Raw genomic sequence first — 21,442 nt, 5'->3', positions numbered from 1 at the left:
AGGTAAAGTCCCTGGGTGACACTGCATGGGGAAGACAGAGCTAGGCACAGAAATGAGCAGTGACAGTGACAATTAAGAGCTCTGTGTACCTTTGCCTTACCCAACCCCAAATTCAAAGCAACAGAACCCACTTGTTGAGTTTGGTACATTGTGTTTTCATGGTGCTGTTCACAAACATTGATTGAATATGACCTCATTGAATAACATTGCCATCTCTTTTTATGATAAAAGACACAGGACACAGATACAGACCCCGAATACCTTCAAAAGCACACCTGTCTGGTTTATAACCCATGGAGTGAATGAGAAGGTAAGAGATCCTACATCTACCCATTCTGACCCTGCAACAGACACTGTGCACACACCTGGCAAGCACACTACCATCACTTCTAGAATAGCCCCCCAATTAGTCTGGTTTTAAGGATGTGACAACAAACTAACGTCTCCTGTAGATTTTCTAGCTCAGTCTCCTAGTCAGGGTGGATCTAGCAGACTGGACTGGTCTCTCTGAGTCTAAGGTCTCATTTTCTCACAAGACCTCTGAGTATATGTTCCAATTAATAGCATTTCTGAGTTCAAGAGTTATTTCACTAACCTCTCAAAAGAAAGGAAATATTTCATCTGCCTCTCAAAGAAAGGAAATATTTCATCAGAGCATAATTTAACTAACTCCCAATCACCAATAAATACCTTTGGAACCTAGACTGTAGGAGGTAATTGCTCCTGCTACTAATGGAGCCATTACTCAGCTGAACACTTCTAGAGCTGCCTGTGTCTTCTTGATCCTTATATCTCTAACCTAGAAACCAGAGGATTTGGGTGAACATTACCTAATACCCCTTACAGCTCTCCATCCTGTTCTGGAATAACTGGGTTCCTCCCTCCTGAGACTAACTCTGGGCAGCAGACCAGAGCTGCAGATCCGACCAGGTGGGAGGATTTGCTCTAAGATTGAGCTGAGTTCATTTCCACATAGGAAAGTCTGGAGAAAGGGCTGAGGCTCCTGTCCCTGTGGGCTTGGACATTGGGGATCAATTAGAGGAACAGGAGGCCATGTAAGGTCTGCTGGAGGAAGGACCTGCACACCAGGTGCCGCAACTACTCCTTCTGTCCCTCTGTGGAACCTGAGGAAGTAAGTGTGACATATCTAACTGTTTCCACTTGAACAAAGTGATAGTAAAGAAAGATGTGTGAGCAAAGCAATAACAGAGGGAGCCCTGCAGAAGATGAAGGGCTTTGTGAACTGAGCACAAAGACGATGGTAGAGGAGGGAGCAGTGGGCCCTGACTGTGTTCTGAGGATTCCTTCCTGGTGCCTTTGGTTCCTCACATCAGGAGAGCTGGGTGAGATCCCAGCTGCTGCAAAGTGCAGACCTAGCTGTTTATCCAGGCAGACTATGTGGGTGGGCATGGCTTAGGGTTTAAATATCTTGAAGAATTCAATAAACTCTCAGCAGGTAAACTTTTAACTATGAGACTACTTCTCTCAAAATGCAAACTCAATGACTTTAGATGAGGTGAGTCACACTGATATTTTTATACTGAGTTAATTTTGGCTAGATTTAAACAAGAGAAATATTTTTGAAATGTGGTTTTCCCATCATAAGGACACACTTTCTGTTGACCAAGGAAGAGGTTCTTTCACAACAACCTCCAAGCGGAACCATCTTAAGTATAAAAGGAATTGATGTGCACCTGTTAAAATTCTACCCTGGAGTAACTTCCAGGGATGTGACTTTCATTGAGATCATAAATTTCTTTGGATCTGCGTGTCTTCAGGGCTTAAAGTATTGGAGGAAGAGGGGAGAAGGACACAGCTTCAGGACCACTGTAGTTTGGACACACAGGGCTCACTGATCCATCTCCTCAGCTCTCACCTGAGGTTCTTGGGACTGAGTGAGCAGAGGCTCAACCATTGCCTGATTAGCGTAGGACTGAGTGTCTACAAGACTTTCAAAACTCTTTTCCTTACAGCTTATAGAGATAAAATCAGCTTCCTACACTTGATACTTCTACATGTATGACACCCTGTCACATGAGGTTAGTTTTTAACTCTATATATTTAAGCAGCTTGCCTTGTATCATGATTCCAGAGGGACACATATCCTAGACCCACCTGAAGTCAAAGGAACAAAACTCTCCAAGGTTTATTATAACAAAGAGGGTGATGTTTTATGTAATTGTGGTGCATGAAATAAGTATTCCACAAGACAAAAAAATCACTGTTCACAGATGGAAATAGACCCTCTGGTTAGCTCCTGGATCTTAGAAGTTTCAAATACCAGATGTACAGAATTCTGAAAATTACTATCTTCATTGATTGCCTGACAGTATGAAAGCTTTCAGTGTGGGTAAGAAATGAAGTGCTGTAGTAATGACCATCAAACCATTCATATAATACTCCGAACTCCAATTTAAGCAACAGATAGTATACATGTAAAAACCTCCCTTCAAACTGAAAGGCCCGTGAAAAATGTGAATTTACAGGAGACTCAGGATTTGGCACTGCCAAGGCTGCTGGCACTTTACTCCTCTGAAAATAAACCTGGACTAAACAAAGAAAGGAGGAAAGCACCCCGAGAGGCTTCATGCCCTACATGTTAAATATTGATTTGTAGAATGATTCAGACATATTTTGTTAGTTTGGTCTATATTACTAATACACTTGTGAGGCTCATATTTGACTCAGTTACTCAGCAGATGTGCTGAGGCTCCTATGCAATAGTACCTGAGCCAGGGAGCAGAGACAGAGGATTCAGTGGGTCCCCCATGTCCCTAAGCAGCACCCAGCTCTGCTGATGTGCCCAGGCCTCAGGGCTTCCTAGCAGGCTTGGCTTCCTCTGCTAAACCCAGGGCAGCCCCACTGTCCTCACTGTCCACTGCCCAGGCTCTGTGGGCTTCTCCTCTCACCTCTGCTCAACCAGAGCCCCCTGTGGGAGCTCCAGGGTCCTGACCCATGCATACCCACTGGCCTCTCACTTGGTCCAGAACAGACTCCATGTCCTCTTTCCTCCCACACACCTGTCCTGGAGCCTGGAGCTTGCAGAGCACTCTGTCTCTGTGCTGTGCTAAGGACAGGCAGGCTCCTCTAGGGCTGGTCCTGGTGCTCAGTCTGTGCAGAGTGTTCCAGAGCCTGAGGCTCCCATGGCACCTCCTGGAGTGATTTCAGTGCTATGCCCAGCTGGCCCTCTGTCCTTCCCCCCTGCTCTCCTGTTTTTGCTCATACTGATGTCCACACACCACACAGCATGGGTGTGAGGTACTGCTCTGTGGTCTTGTCACCCACTAAAAAAGAACTCCAGATTGTGGAACCTTGTGTGCTTTAACCACTGAAGCAAGTTGATACCTGCAGCACTGCCACAAATCAGCAGCACTGAGCACGTTTTGAATGGTGAGTGTGTCATGATGATGTGATCTTGTGTCGTGTCTTTTTCTATGAGGTAATGAGTTCTTGCTACTCAAAGTTGTTAGAAGCAGAGGACCCTGGGATCACTGTGCTCCTGGAGGGTGCCTGAGCATGTATTTTCACTCTCAGCATGTAATGACTAGAGAGAGTTAATAATTCCCATTTTTATATAAGCTCTCTTTCAAAATTTTATTCCTGTCAACCAAAATTACATGAAGCAACAATTTAAGTTACCAATGGAGAATAATAATAACATCAAAGTACTAATTGCTCTTCTTTGCTGAGGAAATATCAATAATCCAAGAGGACTGCCAAAACTGCCATCTGAGACTGGATCTGGCCTCACTGTTACTTTCTGATGGAAGAGTCAAAACACATTAAGTACAAACTCTAAAACCACAACCAGGACAGAAGTCAGGCACATATAGTGGAAATAAAAGAAATGCTAAAATACATTTTATGCACATTTGGGAGAGCAAAAGAGTAACAGAGCAAATGCCAGAGAGGGAGGGTAGAAAGAGAGAAAGAAAGGAAGTAATGGGGTGAGATGAAATTTCCCAAGTAATGACCTAGGTATAAGAAGTAAGAAAAAAGTATCAAGGAATGTAAATTACCTCATTTTTACTGTTTTTCATTTTGTTACTGTCGATGCTGAGCATCTGACTTTTGTGACTGTCCTGTGCACTTAACTGAGGAGAGGACAGCTAAGGCAGATGCAGCCCATACTCCTTTCCAGCTGAGCAGCTCAGCTGCACAGTGACCCTCCTGCCTGCTGCTAGGAAGACCACGCAGGAGAGCAGGCCATCATCCCCTGTGAATTCCGTGTGCCTTCACCTGGATGGAATGTGGACTTCAACATGATGTTCTGCAGGAGAGTAGAAATTACACACGTTGAATTGAATGAATGAATTTACACACAGTGAGTCTTCATCAGTTACTCAGTTTGGCATTTTGAAAGATAGAAATGTGAAGTAGGAATGCAGATTCCAAGTCTGATCACAGGCACAGTTGCATTTGATAATGTCATTCTCCATGCCAATGAGTTCTGCTCTTTGTATTTGGAAAATGAGGGGATTATCGCCCAAATAAACAGTACTATGTTATGGATGGGAAAAAAAAATCATTACCATGTGAGAAAAGCTCAGAGAATTTATGGAATTGTGAAGTTTCATGTATAGAAAGAACATGTGAGTGTGTGGGTCTGTTGTCCACACCCATGTTATATTTCCATTATCACTCCACTTCTAGTTGCAAACTGCATGAAAGCCATGTGCATTATTTACTCTGTCACCTTTACATGGGTCATTGACTTACTCAAAAAATGAGAATATTTAGCTGTTGGGTATTGGGTTTGTAGGGCCTCAGAGAGTGGACCCCTCATTAGGGAAGAAGCACATTGTGATTGGGTTGTTTATAGTTCAAAAACAATGATTGTGTATGGTGACACACTTGAAGGACCAGGAGAGAATTGTCTTGTAGAAGGTGAGCACTCCATCCTAGGGAGACGATCCTAATTATCTGAGTGGCAATTGTGACATCTGTGGAGGGGAGATAAGAAATGAGAGATGTGGAAGAGGGAATGTAATTGAGTACCTAGCAGCAAGCTCACAGGAACACTGAGTCTCACAGACCATGTATGTGGTAAACATGCAGGATTTAATTGAGGTTGGTAACAAAGGTGGAATTCTGGCTTTCTCAGGTGCTGAGATCGTTTCATAGAGCCCTGAGGGAGGTTCCAGCCAGAACTCAGCAGGAAGGAATCCTTCTGCCACCTTACTGGGTTTGCTGGGCCTGTTATTGGTTTGTATTTCAGAGCCATGTATATTTCCATGACCTACAGAGAGGGTTCCCAGTGAAAACTGGAAGCCACATTCAAGTCTTAAAATCAATCTAACAAAAACTATGTTGAATGAAAAATAAATTATAAACAAAGTCTAATAAAGTCAATTTCTTGTTATTCTCCTATGTTGATACTTTCATATTTACTGCTTAGTTTTTATTTTTATTATTCTGTCAAGGAAATCAAAGAAGTTCATTTTCATGGAGAAATGGAACCAAACTTCAAATGATTTCATTTTGTTGGGACTGTTACATCCAAACCAAACTGGCCTACTTCTCTTGCTCCTGATCATCTTTGTGTTTGTCCTCGCCTGTTTGGGGAACTCAGGAATGACTGCTCTCATCCTCTTGGACCCCCGGCTCCACACTCCCATGTACTTTCTCCTTAGCCAGCTCTCCCTCATGGACCTGATGTACATCTCCACCACTGTCCCCAAGATGGTGTCCAACTTCCTTTCTGGTCACAAGAACATCTCCTTCCTGGGGTGTGGTGTACAAATTTTCTTCTTTGTGACATTGGCATGTTCTGAAGGCTTACTCCTGGCCTCCATGGCCTATGACCGCTTTGTGGCCATCTGTCACCCTCTCCACTATCCCATCCGCATGAGTAAAATCATGTGTCTGAAGTTGATCCTGGGATCCTGGACACTGAGTTCCATCAACTCCTTGGCACACACCATCTACACTTTTCAAATTCCTTACTGCAGATCCAGGGCCATCAATCATTTCTACTGTGACATCCCAGCTATGATGCCTCTGGCCTGCATGGACACCTGGGTCTATGAGTACATGGTGTTTGTGAGTGCCGTCCTCTTTCTCCTCATTCCTTTCCTTGGCATCACTGTGTCCTATGGACGGGTCCTGCTTGCTGTCTACCACATGCGCTCAAAAGAGGGAAGGAAAAAGGCCTATACCACGTGCTCCACACATTTAACTGTGGTGATCTTTTACTATGCTCCTTTTGTCTACACTTATCTGCGGTCCAAGAATCTCCGCTCACCTGAAGAAGACAAGATTCTTGCAGTTTTTTACAGTGTCCTCACTCCCATGCTCAATCCCATTGTTTACAGCCTGAGGAATAAGGAGGTACTGGGTGCCATGAGAAGAGTGTTTGGGATGTTCTCCTCTAGGAAGAAATGAGCTTGCCTGTCCCTGCTCCTCTGCATGGTTTTTTCCATGCAGAATCACTTACACATTTCACCGTAAAATTAAATGATATTTTCATATGAATGAGCATTTATGTTAATTATTAGTGTTTAAATTTAATTGAAAGAATTGCAATCAATATTAATGTTAATATTGTTAAAACTAATTATAAAAATAGACCAAGATGGCAGACTAGAGGGTGACTGCATCTCATGTTGGTCCCGAATACAGGATTCAAGAAGAGGAGGTATTAAGTGACTCAGGGTCAATTCAGAGCCACTAGGTGAATCTTTCCCACTGGGTGAGGCTACCCCAGACCAGGCAGCAGGCCCTGACCACAGGCAACTTCATGGAGCAGGGCCACCCAGCAAGAGACTTGCGCACACAGCTAGGCTCCCCTGGGCCCGAGTGGCAGGCCTGGACTGCAGGCAGCTTCTTGGAGCAGGGCCACACAGCTGGAGACTCCTTTGCAGGACCAGACTCCCCAGTCCAGGTGGTAGTTCCAGACAACAGGGAACATTGCAGAGGAGGGCTGTCAATCAAGAGACTCACTCATAGGGTGAGGCTCCCTGGACCAGGTAGGAGTTCCGGACTGAAGGGAACTTCTAGGAGGAGAGGTGTCCAGTGATACTTCCCCACCAGGTGAGTTTTCCCTGCCAGGTGAGCCTTTCCCACCAGAATGGTATAACCAGAGACCCAGGCCCAGAACAGCTGTGCCCCAGCCTGAAGTCTAGTCCCCCTTGGGCTGACCATCCATCAATAAGTGGAGGCTCCTCTGCCCACTAGCAGAGAACATACCCCACCTGAAGGCCACCACCACTAGAGGAAAGCTTTTTTGTGGATCAGTGCATTATCAACTTCCACCAAACTTCAGGCTACTGTAGGCTAGGAGGTGAGTTATTGGAAATTTACAGGGACACTATTAGTCAATGGAGGAAATCTGTAATATCTCAGAGTTTCACTAGAAGAGAGGAATCAATATGAGAAAACAAGAAAAAAGAGTCCCAAATGAACCTAGATGCTACATCAATAAAATTCAATGACAGCATGGAAGAAGAAATGTCAGAAAGGGAGTTCAGAATATATGCAATTATAATTATCAGAGAGGCAAAAAATGAGATGAAAGAACAAATGCAGGCTTTGAATGATTGCACCATTCAACAGTTAAAAGAGCAAATGTGGGAAGTAAAAGATCATTTCAATAAAGAGTTAAAGATACTGAAAAAAAAACAAAGAGAAATACTTGAAATGAAGGAAACAATAAATAAACAAATTAAAAACTCCATAGAAAGCATATCCAATAGGATGGAACACCTGGAAGACAGAACCTCAGACATTGAAGAAAAAATATTTAACCTTGAAAACAAAGTTGACCAAACAGAGAAGATGGCAAGAAATCATGAACAGAATCTACAAGAATTATGGGATATCATGAAAAGGCCAAATTTAAGAATTATTGGGATTAAGGAAAGCACAGAGAAACAAACCAAGGGAATGAAAAATCTATTCAATGAAATAATATCAGAAAATTTCCTACATATGAACACTGAAATGTAAAATGAAGTACAAGAGGCTTATAGGACTCCAAATATAAAAACATCACAACAGACCCACACCAAGGCACATTATAATGAAAATACCTAACATACAAAATAAAGGCAGAATTTTAAAGGCTGTGAAAGAAAAGAATCAAATTACATTCAGGGGGAATCCAATACATATATCAGCAGATTTTTCAACTCAGACCCTAAAAGCTAGAAGGGCCTGGAACAACATTTTTCAAGCTCTGTAAGAAAATGGATGCCAACCAAGAACCTTATACCCAGCAAAACTTATCTTCAGATTCGACGACGAAATAAAATCCTTCCATGATAAAGAAAAGTTAAAAGAATTTACAAAAAGAAAGTCAGCACTACAGAACATTCTCATCAAAATATTCCATGAGGAAGAGATGAAAAACAATGATGTAAGTCAGCAAAGGGAGGAATGACTCTAAAGGAATTACCAAATAAAGAGAAAGCAAGGCCTGTCAAGAAAACAAAAATACCTAGGTCAGTGCCATCACAGGTTGGTTGCAGTTGGGGAGCGAGCTGACGGGTAAGCCAGGCCACCTACATCATGGAGGTAGGCGGCGGGCAGCTATTCTGCCCAGTCAGCAGGCCAAGGACAGACGTCATAACTGAGCAACCCAGCCTCACTCCTCCACCTAAGTTGGTGCCATCACTGGTTGGTCACAGTCACAGAGTGAGCCGGTGGCCAAGTTAGGCTGCTTGCATTACAGAGGGAGAAGGTGGTCACCCAACTCACCTGCCTTGTGGAGCTGGACAGCAGGTAGCCAACCTGCTCAACCACCAGGCCAAAGACCGATGCCATCACTGAACAACCCCGCCCGACCACCATGCCGAGGTTTGTCACTGTCACGGAGTTAACCAGAGGCTTCTTTAGGCTGGAACAGACATTTTGAATTACTCCTGAGGGTGTGGCCATATCATTGGAAGGGCAATTCCCTTCCTCAGATACCTACAGGAGGCTAGAAGACCTTTGACAAGACCGAGGAGCCAAGAAGAGGAGGAATTGAGAGACTCGGGACCAATTCAGAGTCACTAGGGAATATACCCCACTTGAAGGCCACCGCCCAAGAAAGCCAGCTTCCTAGTGGATCACCGCATTATCAAGTTCTTCCAAGACTTCAGGGTACTGTAGGATGAGAGGTGAGTTATTAGAAATCAACAGGGACAATATTAGTCAATAGAGGAAATGTGCAATATCCCAGAGTTTCACTATTAGAGGGGGAGATACCTGAACAATATGAGAAACCAAGGGAAGAAAATGTTCCAAACAAACCTAGATGGTATAGCAATAAAATCCAATGACAGCATGGCAGAAGAAATATCAGAAAGGGAGTTCAGAATGTACATAATCAAAACAATCAGGAAAGCAAACGAGGAGATGAAAGGGTAAATGCAGGAATGATTGAACCAATCGACAGTTAAAAGAGCAAATACAGGAAGCAAATGATCATTTCAATAAAGAGTTAGAGATATTGAAAAAAAAAAAACAAGCAGAAGTCCTTGAAATGAAGGAAAAAATAAACCAAATTAAAAACTCCATAGAAAGCATAACCAATAGGATAGAACACCTGGAAGACAGAACCTCAGATATCGAAGACAAAATATTTAATCTTGACAACAAAGTTGACCAAACAGAGAAGTTGGTAAGAAATCATGAAGAGAATCTACAAGAGCTATGGGATGTCATGAAAAGGTCAAATTTAAGAATTATCAGGATTGAGGAAGGCTTAAAGAAACAAACCAAAGAAATGAACATCTTTTCAATGAAACAATTTCAGAAAATTCCCCAAATCTGAAGAATGAAATGGAAAATGAAGTACAAGAGGCTTATAGGACTCCAAATATAAAAAATTACAATAGACCCACACCAAGGCACATTATAATGAAAATACCAAACATACAAAATAAAGACAGAATTTTAAAGACTGCGAGAGAAAAGAATCAAATTACATTCAGGGGGAAATCAATACGGATATCAGCAGATTTTTCAGCCCAGACCCTAAAAGCTAGAAGGGCCTGGAACAACATTTTTCAAGCTCTGAAAGAAAATGGATGCAAACCAACAATCTTATACCCAGCAAAACTTATCTTCAGATTTGACGATGAAATAAAATCCTTCCATGATAAAGAAAAGTTAAAAGAATTTACAAAAAGAAAGCCAGCATTACACAACATTGTCAGCAAAATATTCCATGAGAAAGAGATGAGAAACAATGAGGTAAATGAGCAAGGCGAGGAACTACCCTAAAGGAATAACCAAATAAAGGAGAAGTCAAGTTGTGTCAAAAAAAAAAAAAAATTAGCCAAATGACCGGGAATACAAATCAATTCTCAATAATAACCCTGAATGTTAATGGCCTGAATTCATCAATCAAAGACATAAATTGGCAGATTGGATTAAAAAGAACGATCCAACAAATTGCTGCCTGCAAGAGACTCATATCATAGAAAGAGATACCCACAGACTAAAGGTGAAAGAATGGGGAAAAGCATATCATGCACATGGACTCAGCAAAAAAGCCAGAGTATCCATTCTCATATCAGATAATGTGGACTTCAAGGTGAAGTTAGTCAGAAGGGATAAAGAAGAACATTTCTTACTGCTTAAGGGAAGCATAAATCAGCAAGACATAATAATCATAAATATCTATGCCCCAAACAGTGGCTCATTCATATACGTCAAACAAATCCTTCTCAATGCCAGAAATCAAATAGACCACAACACAATAATACTAGGTGATTTTAACACACCTCTCTCACCACTGGATAGATCCTCCAATCAAAAATTGAAAAAAAAAAAAACCCATAGATCTCAAAAACACAATCAATAATTTAGACTTAATGGACATTTATAGAATATACCATACAACAAAGAGCGAATACACTTTCTTCTCAGTAGCACATGGATCCTTCTCTAAAATAGACCATATATTATGCCACAAAGTTAATGTTAGAAAATACAAGAAGATAGAGATAATACCTTGTATTCTATAACATCATAATGGATTGAAATTAGAAATATATGACAGAGTAAAAAATAGAAACTACTCCAACACCTGGAGATTAAAAATATGCTATTGTATGATGAATGGATAACAGAAGATATTAGGAAGGAAATAAGAAATTCTTAGAGGTAAATGAGAACAAAGAAAAAACATATCAAAATCTCTGTAACACTATGAAAGCAGTTCTTAGAGGAAAATTTATTTCATGGAGTGCATTCACCAAAGGAAAAAAAAATCAACAAATAAACAACCTAACACTATGACTCAAAGCCCTAGGAAAAAAAGAACAGAGCAACACCAAAAGTAGTAGAAGACAGGAAATAGTTAAAATCAGAGCTGAAATCAACAAAATTGAAACAAAAAAAAATTGAAAAAATGACAAAATAAATTGTTGGTTCTTTGAAAAAATAAACAAAATTGGTAAACCCTTAGCCACACTACAAAGAGAAGAAGAGAGAAAACCCAAATTACTAAAATTTGGAATGAACAAGGAAATATCACAACAGACATGATTGAAATACAAAACATAATTAGAAACTATTTTGAAAATCTATACTCCAACAAAATAGAAAATCTCAAAGACATCAACAGGTTTCTAGAGACATATGAATTATCTAAACTGAATGAGGAGGACATACACAATTTAAATAGATCAATTTCAAGTAATGAAATAGAAGAAGTCATCAAAAGCCTACCAACAAAGAAAAGTCCGGGACCAGATGGGTTCTCAGCTGAGGTCTAAAAACCTTTAAAGAAGCGCTCATTCCAAAACTTCTCAAATTATTTCATGAAACAGAAGAGGAGGAACCCTCCAAACTCATTCTATGAAGCCAATATCACCCTGATATCTAAAACATATGGAGACATATGAAGGAAAGAAAATTTCAGACCAATATCCTTAATGAACATTAATCCAAAATTTCTCAACAAAATCTTAGCAAATTACATACAAAAACATATTAAAAAGGTAGTGCACCATGATCAAGGGGGTTTTATCCCAGGGATGCAAGGTTGGTTCAACATTCAGAAATCAATAAATTTAATTCACCATACCAAGAGACTTAAAGTCAAAAATCACATGATTATTTTGATAGATGCAGAAAAAGCATTTGATAAAACACAGCATCCCTTCATGCTTAAAACACTGGAAAAATAGGGATAGTGGGAACATTCCTTAACATTTTAAAGAACATCTGTGCTAAGTCCATGGCCAATATCATTCTAAACGGTGAAAAGCTGAAAGCATTCCCCCTAAAAACTGAAACAAGGCAGGGATGCCCTCTTTCATCACTTCTATTCAACATTGTCCTTGAAACTCTAGCCAGAGCAATTAGGCAGACCAAAGGAATTAAAGGGATACAAATAGAAAAAGAAGAACTAAAACTACCCATATTTGCTGATGTCATGATCATATACATAGAGGAACCGGGAAATTCCACCTGAAAACTTTTAAGTGTATTCAGTAAGGTAGCATGATATAAGATCAATGCTCATAAATCTAATGCGTTTTTATACATAAGTGATGAATCTTCAGAAAGAGAAGATAGGAAAACTACCTCATTTACAATAAACTCGAAAAAAATACTTCAGAATCAATCTAACAAAAGAAGTGAAAGACCTCTACAATGAGAAGTACAGAACACTACAGAATGAAATTAAAGGAAACATTAGAAGATAAAAAGATCTCCCATGTTCTTGGATAGGCAGAATTAATATTGTCAAAATGGCCATACTACCAAAAGTGTTATACAGATTCCATGTAATTCCAATTAAAATTCCAATGATGTACCTTATAGAAATAGAGCAAGCAATCATGAAATTCATCTGGAAGAATAAGAAACCCAGAATATCTAAAGCAATCCTTAGCAGGAAGAGTTAAGCAAGGGGTATCGCAATACCAGAATTTCAAATATACTACAAAGCAATAGTAACAAAAATGGCATGGTATTGGTACCAAAAGAGGTACTTCAATGGTACAGAAGAGTGGACATGGACACAAACCCAAATAGTACAATTTTCTCATACTAGAAAAAGGTGCCAAAAATATACAATGGAGAAAACATAACCTCTTCAACAAATGGTGCTGGGAAAACTGGAAATCCATATGCAACAGAATGAAACTAAACCCATATCTCTCACCCTGCACAAAAATCAACTTACAATGGATCAAGGACCTTGATATCAAACCAGACACTCTGCATCTTATAGAAGGAAAAAGGAGGTCCAAATCTTCACCTTGTTGGCTTAGGATCAGACTTCCTTAACAGGACTCCCATAGCACAAGAAATAAAAGCAAGAATCAATAACTGGGATAGATTCAAACTAAATAGCTTTCTCTCAGCAAAGGAAACTATCAGCAATGCCAAGAGAGAACCTACAGAGTGGGAGAAACTCTTTGCCACTCATACCTCAGATAGAGCACTAATTTCCAGAATATATAAAGAACTCAAAAAACTCTATACAAAGTACACAAATAACCCAATCAACAAATGGGCTAAGGATATGAATGGACCCTTCACAGAAGATCTACAAGCAATCAGGAAACATTGAAAAAATGTTCACCATCTTTAGTAATAAGAGAAATGCAAATCAAAACTACCCTAAGATTTCATCTCACCCCAATTAGAATGGTGATTATCAGGGATGTGGGTAAAAAGGTAACAGGATTAGCAGGGATATGGGCAGAAAGGTACACTCATACATTGCTGGTGGGATTGTTAATTAGTGAAGCCACTCTGGAAAGCAGTGTGGAGATTCCTTAGAAAACATGGAATGAAACCACCATTTGACCCAGCTATCCCACTCCTCGGCCTATACCCAAAGACTTAAAATCAGCATACTACAATGATGCAGTCATATCAATGTTCATAGCTGCTTAATTCACAATAGCCAGAGTGTGGAACCAACATAGATGCCCCTCATTTGATGAATGGATGAAGAAACTATGGTATATATATACAATGGACTATTACTCAGCCACAAAGAATAATAAAATCTTGGCATTTGTAGGCAAATGGATGACATTGGAGAATATCATGCTAAGTGACAAAAGTCAGTCTCAAGAAAACAGAGGACGAATGATCTCACTGATATACAGATGATAGCACATAATGAGCATGGGAGGGGAGCAAGAATGGAGGAAGGAGGGACTGTGTAGAGGGAACAGAGTTGTGGGAGGGGTAGGGGGAAGAAACAAAATAATAGAATCAAACACCATTACCCTATGTAAATGTGTGATTACACAAATGGTAACCTCTACTTCATTTACAAACAGAGAAACAAGATGTATCCCATTTGTTTACAAAATAAATAAATTTTAAAAGAAAAAAACTAATTATAGATTGTTTTCTATCATACTCTATTTTATACCATTGTACATATGTTAATATTGGAATACTAAAATTTTTATGAGGTTAATATTTATTACATGTACTTATTATACATGAAATTATTACTATGTTTGTTTTTTTCATTCTAAGTTGTCAAATCCTGTGTGTATGTTACATTTTTAGCACATAGAACATTGTACCACACCACATGTGACCAGTATCCACAAGAGTGCAAGATCTTGGTGACTTTTAATCTTTCCCTCTGGGAAAATAGTTCTGTGATTTCTGTTCATGGGACAATGAATTGTCCTCTGTATTCTTAAAATCAGTCATTTATTATTTTCTTTTAAGTTTCAGTTTTAGTCTTGTAGAGATGTGGAACTCCATTTGTCTCCTAGAAACTGGTTATTGACACGCTTAATTATTCTCCTCATGTATAATTTGTAAAGAAGCTTATTTGCCTTGGGCCGAATACTACCTTTTTTTTTTTCTTCTCTGTTCAACTTCTTGATTAAATACTGTGGATGGTCCTTGACTTCACTGAGGAATTCATCCTTGGCTTTTATCCTCAGTGGCTCTCTGAGCTGGAATTTGGGGTCTCAGGTTTCCTAAACTGTAGACAGTTACTGTTATGAGCCTCTCTAAGGGCACATGCATTCACCAACCAAAGTCTCACACACAGACTTGTGCATATAGTTGTGTTTTACTTTGCAGCTTAGCACATGACAGTCAGAAGCAGAGAGAGTGCTAGGTCACCTAAGAGAAAACTTACACCCCAAAGTCTTGTCCCCTGTGAACCTCCAGCCATATCCTACCTGCCTATAGTTACCACACAGTTAATCCTTGTCAGTGGATTAATTCATTGACTAGATTAAAGCTATCATAACCCAATCATTTTACCTCTAAACTTTTCAAAGTGGCTCACACATGAGTTCTGGGGACACCTCATATTCAAAAATAACATTGTACTACAGCACCCAAAAACTCATATCCTATTTAGAGTGCAAAATATATTTACTCCATTTTTAAATTTTCAGTAATTTTAACAGTTCCAGCACTGCCCAAAAGTTCATGTCCAAATTCTCCTCTGAAACTCAGAAAAAATTTAGTATGAGCCCTTTTAAAAATCAAAACAATTTACATATCTCCAATATGTAGAGAGCAATAAATTTCATTCCAGAAGAGAGAAATAGGAGTATAGAAAGAAAGGATGGAACCGAAGCAAAGACTGAAATCCAGCTGAGCAAACATGTCCTCTTTCTTAGTGAAGTATTCAGCATCTCTCTACTGACTGTATTGTCTCTAATAACCACAACTGTCTTGGCCCCACTTTTTCTCACATTTTTTACATCCAACTGTAAGTTTTTCCAATTTTACTGCTCTGCTTTCTGCTCCTGATTGTCACAATAAACATGGATCAAGACTCCAGCAATATCCATGCCACCATCTAAATGCCATACTGCATACAAATTTCTTCTGCCAGATTATTCAATTTATCATGTTAACTTTGACCTCATAGAAACTCTAAGGGCAGAAACAAAATGTAGACAACTTCTTATCCAGAACATAACATGAATGGCCTTTAAGACAATTTCCATTAGAGTTCTCCTCTCAAAGGAGTCCAGCCTTCACTGTCCACAGCCCTATCTGCATTCTGGACATCTGGGTCCTCTTCTGAATCACCCATTAAACACTGCTTGAAATAGTGTAAAGGTTTTCAGGCTTGCATCTATAAACTTTTCAGAATTTCTCCCCCTGAGAAGTTTTCTAAACCAGGGTCATTTTCCAAGGATTTCTAAACCACTTGGTCAGCTTATTCACAGTAATGGCCCCACTTCTCACTACTAATTTCTGATTTTGTCAACATTTTTCAGCATTGTGACTAAAAGACCTGCCAAGATAAATTTTAGAAGAAACGTTTATTTGGGGCTCATGTTTTCAGAGATCTCAGTCCATATATTTCCAACTCCATTGCTCTGAGACCAAGGTGAGGCAGAAGATCATAGTAGAATAGTGTGTCAGAGCAGCTCAAACATGGAAATCAGGAGGCAGAGTGAGCCCTGATCACCAGGGAGAAAATGTAGACCTCAAAGACACAGCCAATGACACATGGTGTCTAGACATGCCCTACCTGTCTGCAGTTACCACCCAGTTAATCCTCATCAAACTCTGATGACTTGATCATTTCACTTTGAAGTCTTGCATGGTGTCATACAGGAGCTTTCTGGGGACACCACATCTAAACCGTAACTAGTTATCACTGTGTCTCATCTTTTCTGAACTGTTTGCCTGATTATTACCATGAGCCATCAGGCACATGCCCAGTTCTCCCTGGAGGTAACTCTCCATTCAGAGCCCTGTCTGCATCTCCCAAGTTCATGTTCATGGGCTGTCTTTGTAACCCTTGCTCTGAGAGTCCTGGATAAGTTAGTACAAGATTTCTGCTGTTTCACCAGGTGACACCTTTGAACAACTCTGTCTCATGTTTGCACTGGGCACTGTCCTTGGTTGTTGCACATGCAGTCTTATGGCTATTCTCATATGTGTGCTGGGCAATGTCCTTGGTGTGCACATGCAGCTTGAGTTCTCTTCTCATGCTTGTTGGGCAATGTCCTTGGTGTGTACACATGCAGCCTGATGGCTCTTCTCATGCATGTGCTAGGTACTGTCCTTGGTGTGTACACATGCAGCCTGATGGCTCTTCTCATGCATGTGCTGGGTATTGTCCTTGGTGTGTACACATGCAGCCTGATGACTCTTCTCATGCATGTGCTGGGTATTGTCCTTGGTGTGCACATGCAGTCTGATTGCTGTTCTCATACATGTGCTGGGCACTGTCCTTGGTGTGCACATGCAGCCTGATGGTCATGCATGTGCTGGGTACTGTCCTTGGTGTGTGCACATGCAGCCTGATGACTCTTCTCATGCATGTGCTGGGTATTGTCCTTGGTGTGCACATGCAGCCTGATGGCTCTTCTCATGCATGTGCTGGGTACTGTCCTTGGTGTGTGCACATGCAGCCTGATGACTCTTCTCATGCATGTGCTGGGCAAGTTCTTTCCAAGGACAGCAACTGACAAGAATAGTAGAGATTATACCTTAGTGAAACCAAGCTGGGATAACAAGATACCTGTAGGTAGGAAGTGTATAAACAATGTAAATCTATTCCTCCTTACCTTGGAAGCTAGGAATCTCAGGATCTTGGAATGTTCAGTATTACTGTGTGGCAAGGGAAGCATCCTGATTAAATATGGTGCCTGCTTGCCACAACCTCACATGGCGGAGGTTGAACAAGCTCCCTAGAAACTATTTTCAAAGGCACCCAGTCCATTTGTGAGGCCCTGCATTCATGACTGATTGATCACCTCCCATCACCCTACCTCCAAAGCCATCACTGTGGGGTTCAGGATTTTAAAAATTGTTGGGGAGGACACAAACTCCTCTTTTAACATTCTCATCTCTACCTACAGCTGCAGGGCTCACACATTTTCTTTCCAGCAAGATACATTCAGAGAAATTAACTTTGGCTTCTCATGTGTTTACACACATCTTGAGGCTTTTCATGGTTTATCTGTACCCAAAGCAGCCTTGGAGGTGGGACTGGATTCACATGATGGCAGTTATGGCAGGAGCAGCAGAAGGAAAGGAAGGACTGGCAGAGCTGAGGAGCTGCTGTTGTCACAGGCCCTCCCCATACCTGGAGGCTGGATTCCCTTCTGTTCAGAGCTTTGCCCTGTGGAGTCTCCAAGACAATTACCATTTGACTTTAATGCAAAGACAGGAAATGCCTGTGCTTAGGCATTATATTTCACTAGGAAGTTATAGTTGAATAGAGTGTATACATGATAAATGCAAGAAAAGAAAATAAGGAGTTATTATAATTCATCAAGTTCATAATCTATGGATTTAAACACTCTCAATTGCAAAGTAAATACATGCCCATTATGAAACAGAAATATGAATAAAGATCTTTTAAACTTTCAAGAAATTAATAGTAGATATTTTAGGATGGATAAAACATTTTATTATAAAGGGTCAGATGAAACAATCATTATAGTAAAGAAGTTCTTGACTTTACTCTGCAATTGAGAATAATGTGATAAAATGTACACATCCACACTGTGTGTTTAAAAAACTTTATAGCTTCTATAAGTTTTTATAAGGGTGAGATTTATTTAAGTGTTACTGACTAGTTTTTAATTTAAGTTTAGGGTCTAGTGTGTATCTCACTGGGGAGATCTTGCTTCACATACATAAGAACCCGAGTTAGATGCCGGGAAAGTATCCAAAATCAATAACCAAATTACAACAGCAATAACAACTCTCTCTCTCTCTACACACACACCACTCTCTCAAAACATGCACACACACACACACACACACACACACACACACACACACTGAGACTGACATGAAATTAATTTCTATGAAGAGTTATATCATGTTAGAAAATAAATTGCCCCCTGGGAACCAATATCTTTACACATATTAGAAATTGTATTTTGAAATAATTGATCATAAACTTATCCCAATAGTCTTTAATTTTAAACATTTCTGAGAAAACTGTAGAAAATTAAGGAAGAACATTCTTTTCATAATTAATCACTGTTTAACCTACTTGCCATCTAAGAGGTGCTAGGAATGTTCACAGATGTTCACTTTCTGTAACCCACTTCTGCAGATGTAAGAGACACAGTGAATCTTTGGGATTTTTGCTGCTGTGATCGAAACACCTGAAAAGAACAAGTTTAAGGAGGAATAAATAATGTGGGGGTCACATTTTAGGTCTCAGTCCATAGATGGCAACTCCATTCCTTAGGGTTCAAGTGGAGGAAAAACATTATGGCAGATGATAAGATGGAGGGAAGCGACTCATGAAAAATTTGCCTTGGGAACTAGATCCTAAAGGATCTGAGGGGACATTTCTACTAACAAAGAAAGATCTGGAGTCCACCCTCTCCTGAGCCAACAAGAGGGATGCAGACCCTAGAGAGACTGAGAGGAGGGTGAGCACTGCACAGGTATTGATGTGCCCAGGAGCCAGTACCCAGCCCAGTGCTCAGTCAGGGAATACGTGTTGGCTGTGGGACTCAAGGTGGAGTAGAGGCATGTGACCTTAAAATAAGCATGCCAGTATGGAGAAAATGAAAAGTACAAACTGGAACTCAACCACTGAAAAAGGCCCCGATTCTTTATTTAAGGGGGAATTACATCAAAGGCAGGGACAGGATTTCAGTGGGAGGAGTTTTGTTTGAGTGCTTGTTTCCTGGTGTGGCTGGGATCTTGCAGTAAATAGTTTGATTGGCATTTGGCAAGCTACACCCATCCCAGGAAGGCTGTGCTTCAACTTGGGAAGGAAGCCAAGACAGGGTGCCCCATCAATCAGGCATTCTAAACCCAGGGGGTTCTGATTGGGAGTTTCTAAGATGAGGCTTCCCTGCTCAAACATGGCTCAGTTCACATACATGGTTCACAGGTGTCTGTCAGCAGGATGCCCCATGGAAACGAGTCCACTGCCCACATTGCTCTCCATAAGATCTACCTGCTGCCCAGAGATCATACACTAGAAGATCCCATGGTTAAGGTATTCAGATACAAGAGTGACAGGTAGTGCAGATTCCTGGAGGGCCTACTGTCTACTAAAGCAACAGCACAGGCCGTCAAACAAAAACAGCTTGTGTCCATCTCCTGGAGAAGAAGTTGACATCCTCTACGGCATGGAAGAGATCCAAATAATCAGCCTGCCTCCAGGAAGCTGCTCACTGTCTCAGAGAATGATGCACCCTTAGAGGCTCAGCTTCTGTTTACCTTGTTGGGAGGTCAGATAGTAATCAAATTTGTCTTGAAGAAAAAGGTAACCCATTGATAAAATGGGTAAAGACCCAAATAGACATTCTCAGTGACATATGAGTGGCAAAGTCTATAAAAAATGGTCAACATAAGTCATGAAGGAAGCGCAAATGTAACCTACAATGAGATATAATCTCACCCAAGTTAGAAACGTTCATATAAAATAGAAAAAATCACAAGTGCTCATGATGCTAGGGAAAGGGGTTCTCTTATTCACTGTTGGTGGAACTATAAATTAGTACTGGCATTATGAAAAACAGTTGGTGGGGTCTTAGAAAACTAAAAATAGGACTCTCCCAGGATTCAGCTGTCCTATGACTGGGTGTATCCAAGGGAAATAACATGATTCTATCAAAGACATGCCTGCACTCCCATGTGTATTGCAGCACTATATACAGGAGCCACAATGTTCAATCAACCAAAGTTCCCAATAGGAGACACATGGGCAAGGAAAACATTTGCACTTACTCAAAATGGAACATCAAAGAGTGAAGCCCTCCACTCTGCAGCAATATACATGGCACTGGGAGTAATTAAGTGAAGTCAGACAGACACAGAAAGACAAGTATTATATGTGGTCATTGTCATCCTTGATATATCCTAAAATAGCTGGAGGCTTATGCAAGTTTCCAACACACAGAAATGATTAATGTTTGAGGCGGTGGAAGTGCTTATTGTCCTCATTTTTCTATAACATGCTGTAATATGTAGCAGATATCCTGTGGGACCCAGAAAGATGAATCAATATTGTGTCTCAATACTAATAACAAATGAGCCCTGGAGAGGTCAAGCTCATGCTGATGAGCCTCTGCACTGACTCTGCCTACACCACCACTGATACTTCTAAAGGGAACCATGGAGTAAGAAACAGTGTGCTGGAGGGCAGCTGGTGTTTCCTGGAGAGTCTAAGTATCTGTGTCTGTTTTGGGGCCAGAACTAACATTTTTGTACTGCAGTGGGCATATAAATGGATGTAATCACATTCCAAAAGCATCCATTTATGTATACCCATTACCAAAATCACTGTTCTTCATCTTGCTATACCTAAGTCCCTTACCAGCTATGTATCATTAAAGTGGTCACTGCTGTGTGCCTGCTTTAATGAGTACATTCTCCTGGCCTCCCAGTCTTCCAAGTTAAGCCGGACATTCCCTTGAGGAGTGCCTGTTATGCCTTCTTGCCCTGTGCTGGTAAATCTTCCCAGAAGGACATCTGCACCCTGGGAAATCCACCCTTCCATGACCATAAGTGGAAAGGGTTTCTCCATGAGCCAAGGTCCTCTGAGTCCCGGGTACAC

At 40.6% G+C, this 21,442-nt stretch overlaps 1 protein-coding gene across 1 annotated transcript; it reads left to right on the top strand.

Moving 5' to 3' along the window:
* The first annotated feature begins 5,445 nt into the window (after window positions 1–5,445).
* On the top strand, window positions 5,446–6,384 carry LOC124973551 (olfactory receptor 2L13-like). Its single transcript, XM_047537425.1, has one exon. It carries the CDS (start codon window positions 5,446–5,448, stop codon window positions 6,382–6,384), a length of 939 nt encoding a protein of 312 aa, XP_047393381.1.
* The last annotated feature ends 15,058 nt before the right edge of the window (window positions 6,385–21,442 follow it).

This window comes from Sciurus carolinensis (genome assembly GCF_902686445.1).
Source record: "Sciurus carolinensis chromosome 19 unlocalized genomic scaffold, mSciCar1.2 SUPER_34, whole genome shotgun sequence".
In the NCBI taxonomy this organism is placed as follows: Eukaryota; Metazoa; Chordata; class Mammalia; order Rodentia; family Sciuridae; genus Sciurus; species Sciurus carolinensis.
The sequence above is the reverse complement of the archived record's forward strand: the minus strand, read 5'-3'. Positions and strand labels throughout refer to the sequence as shown.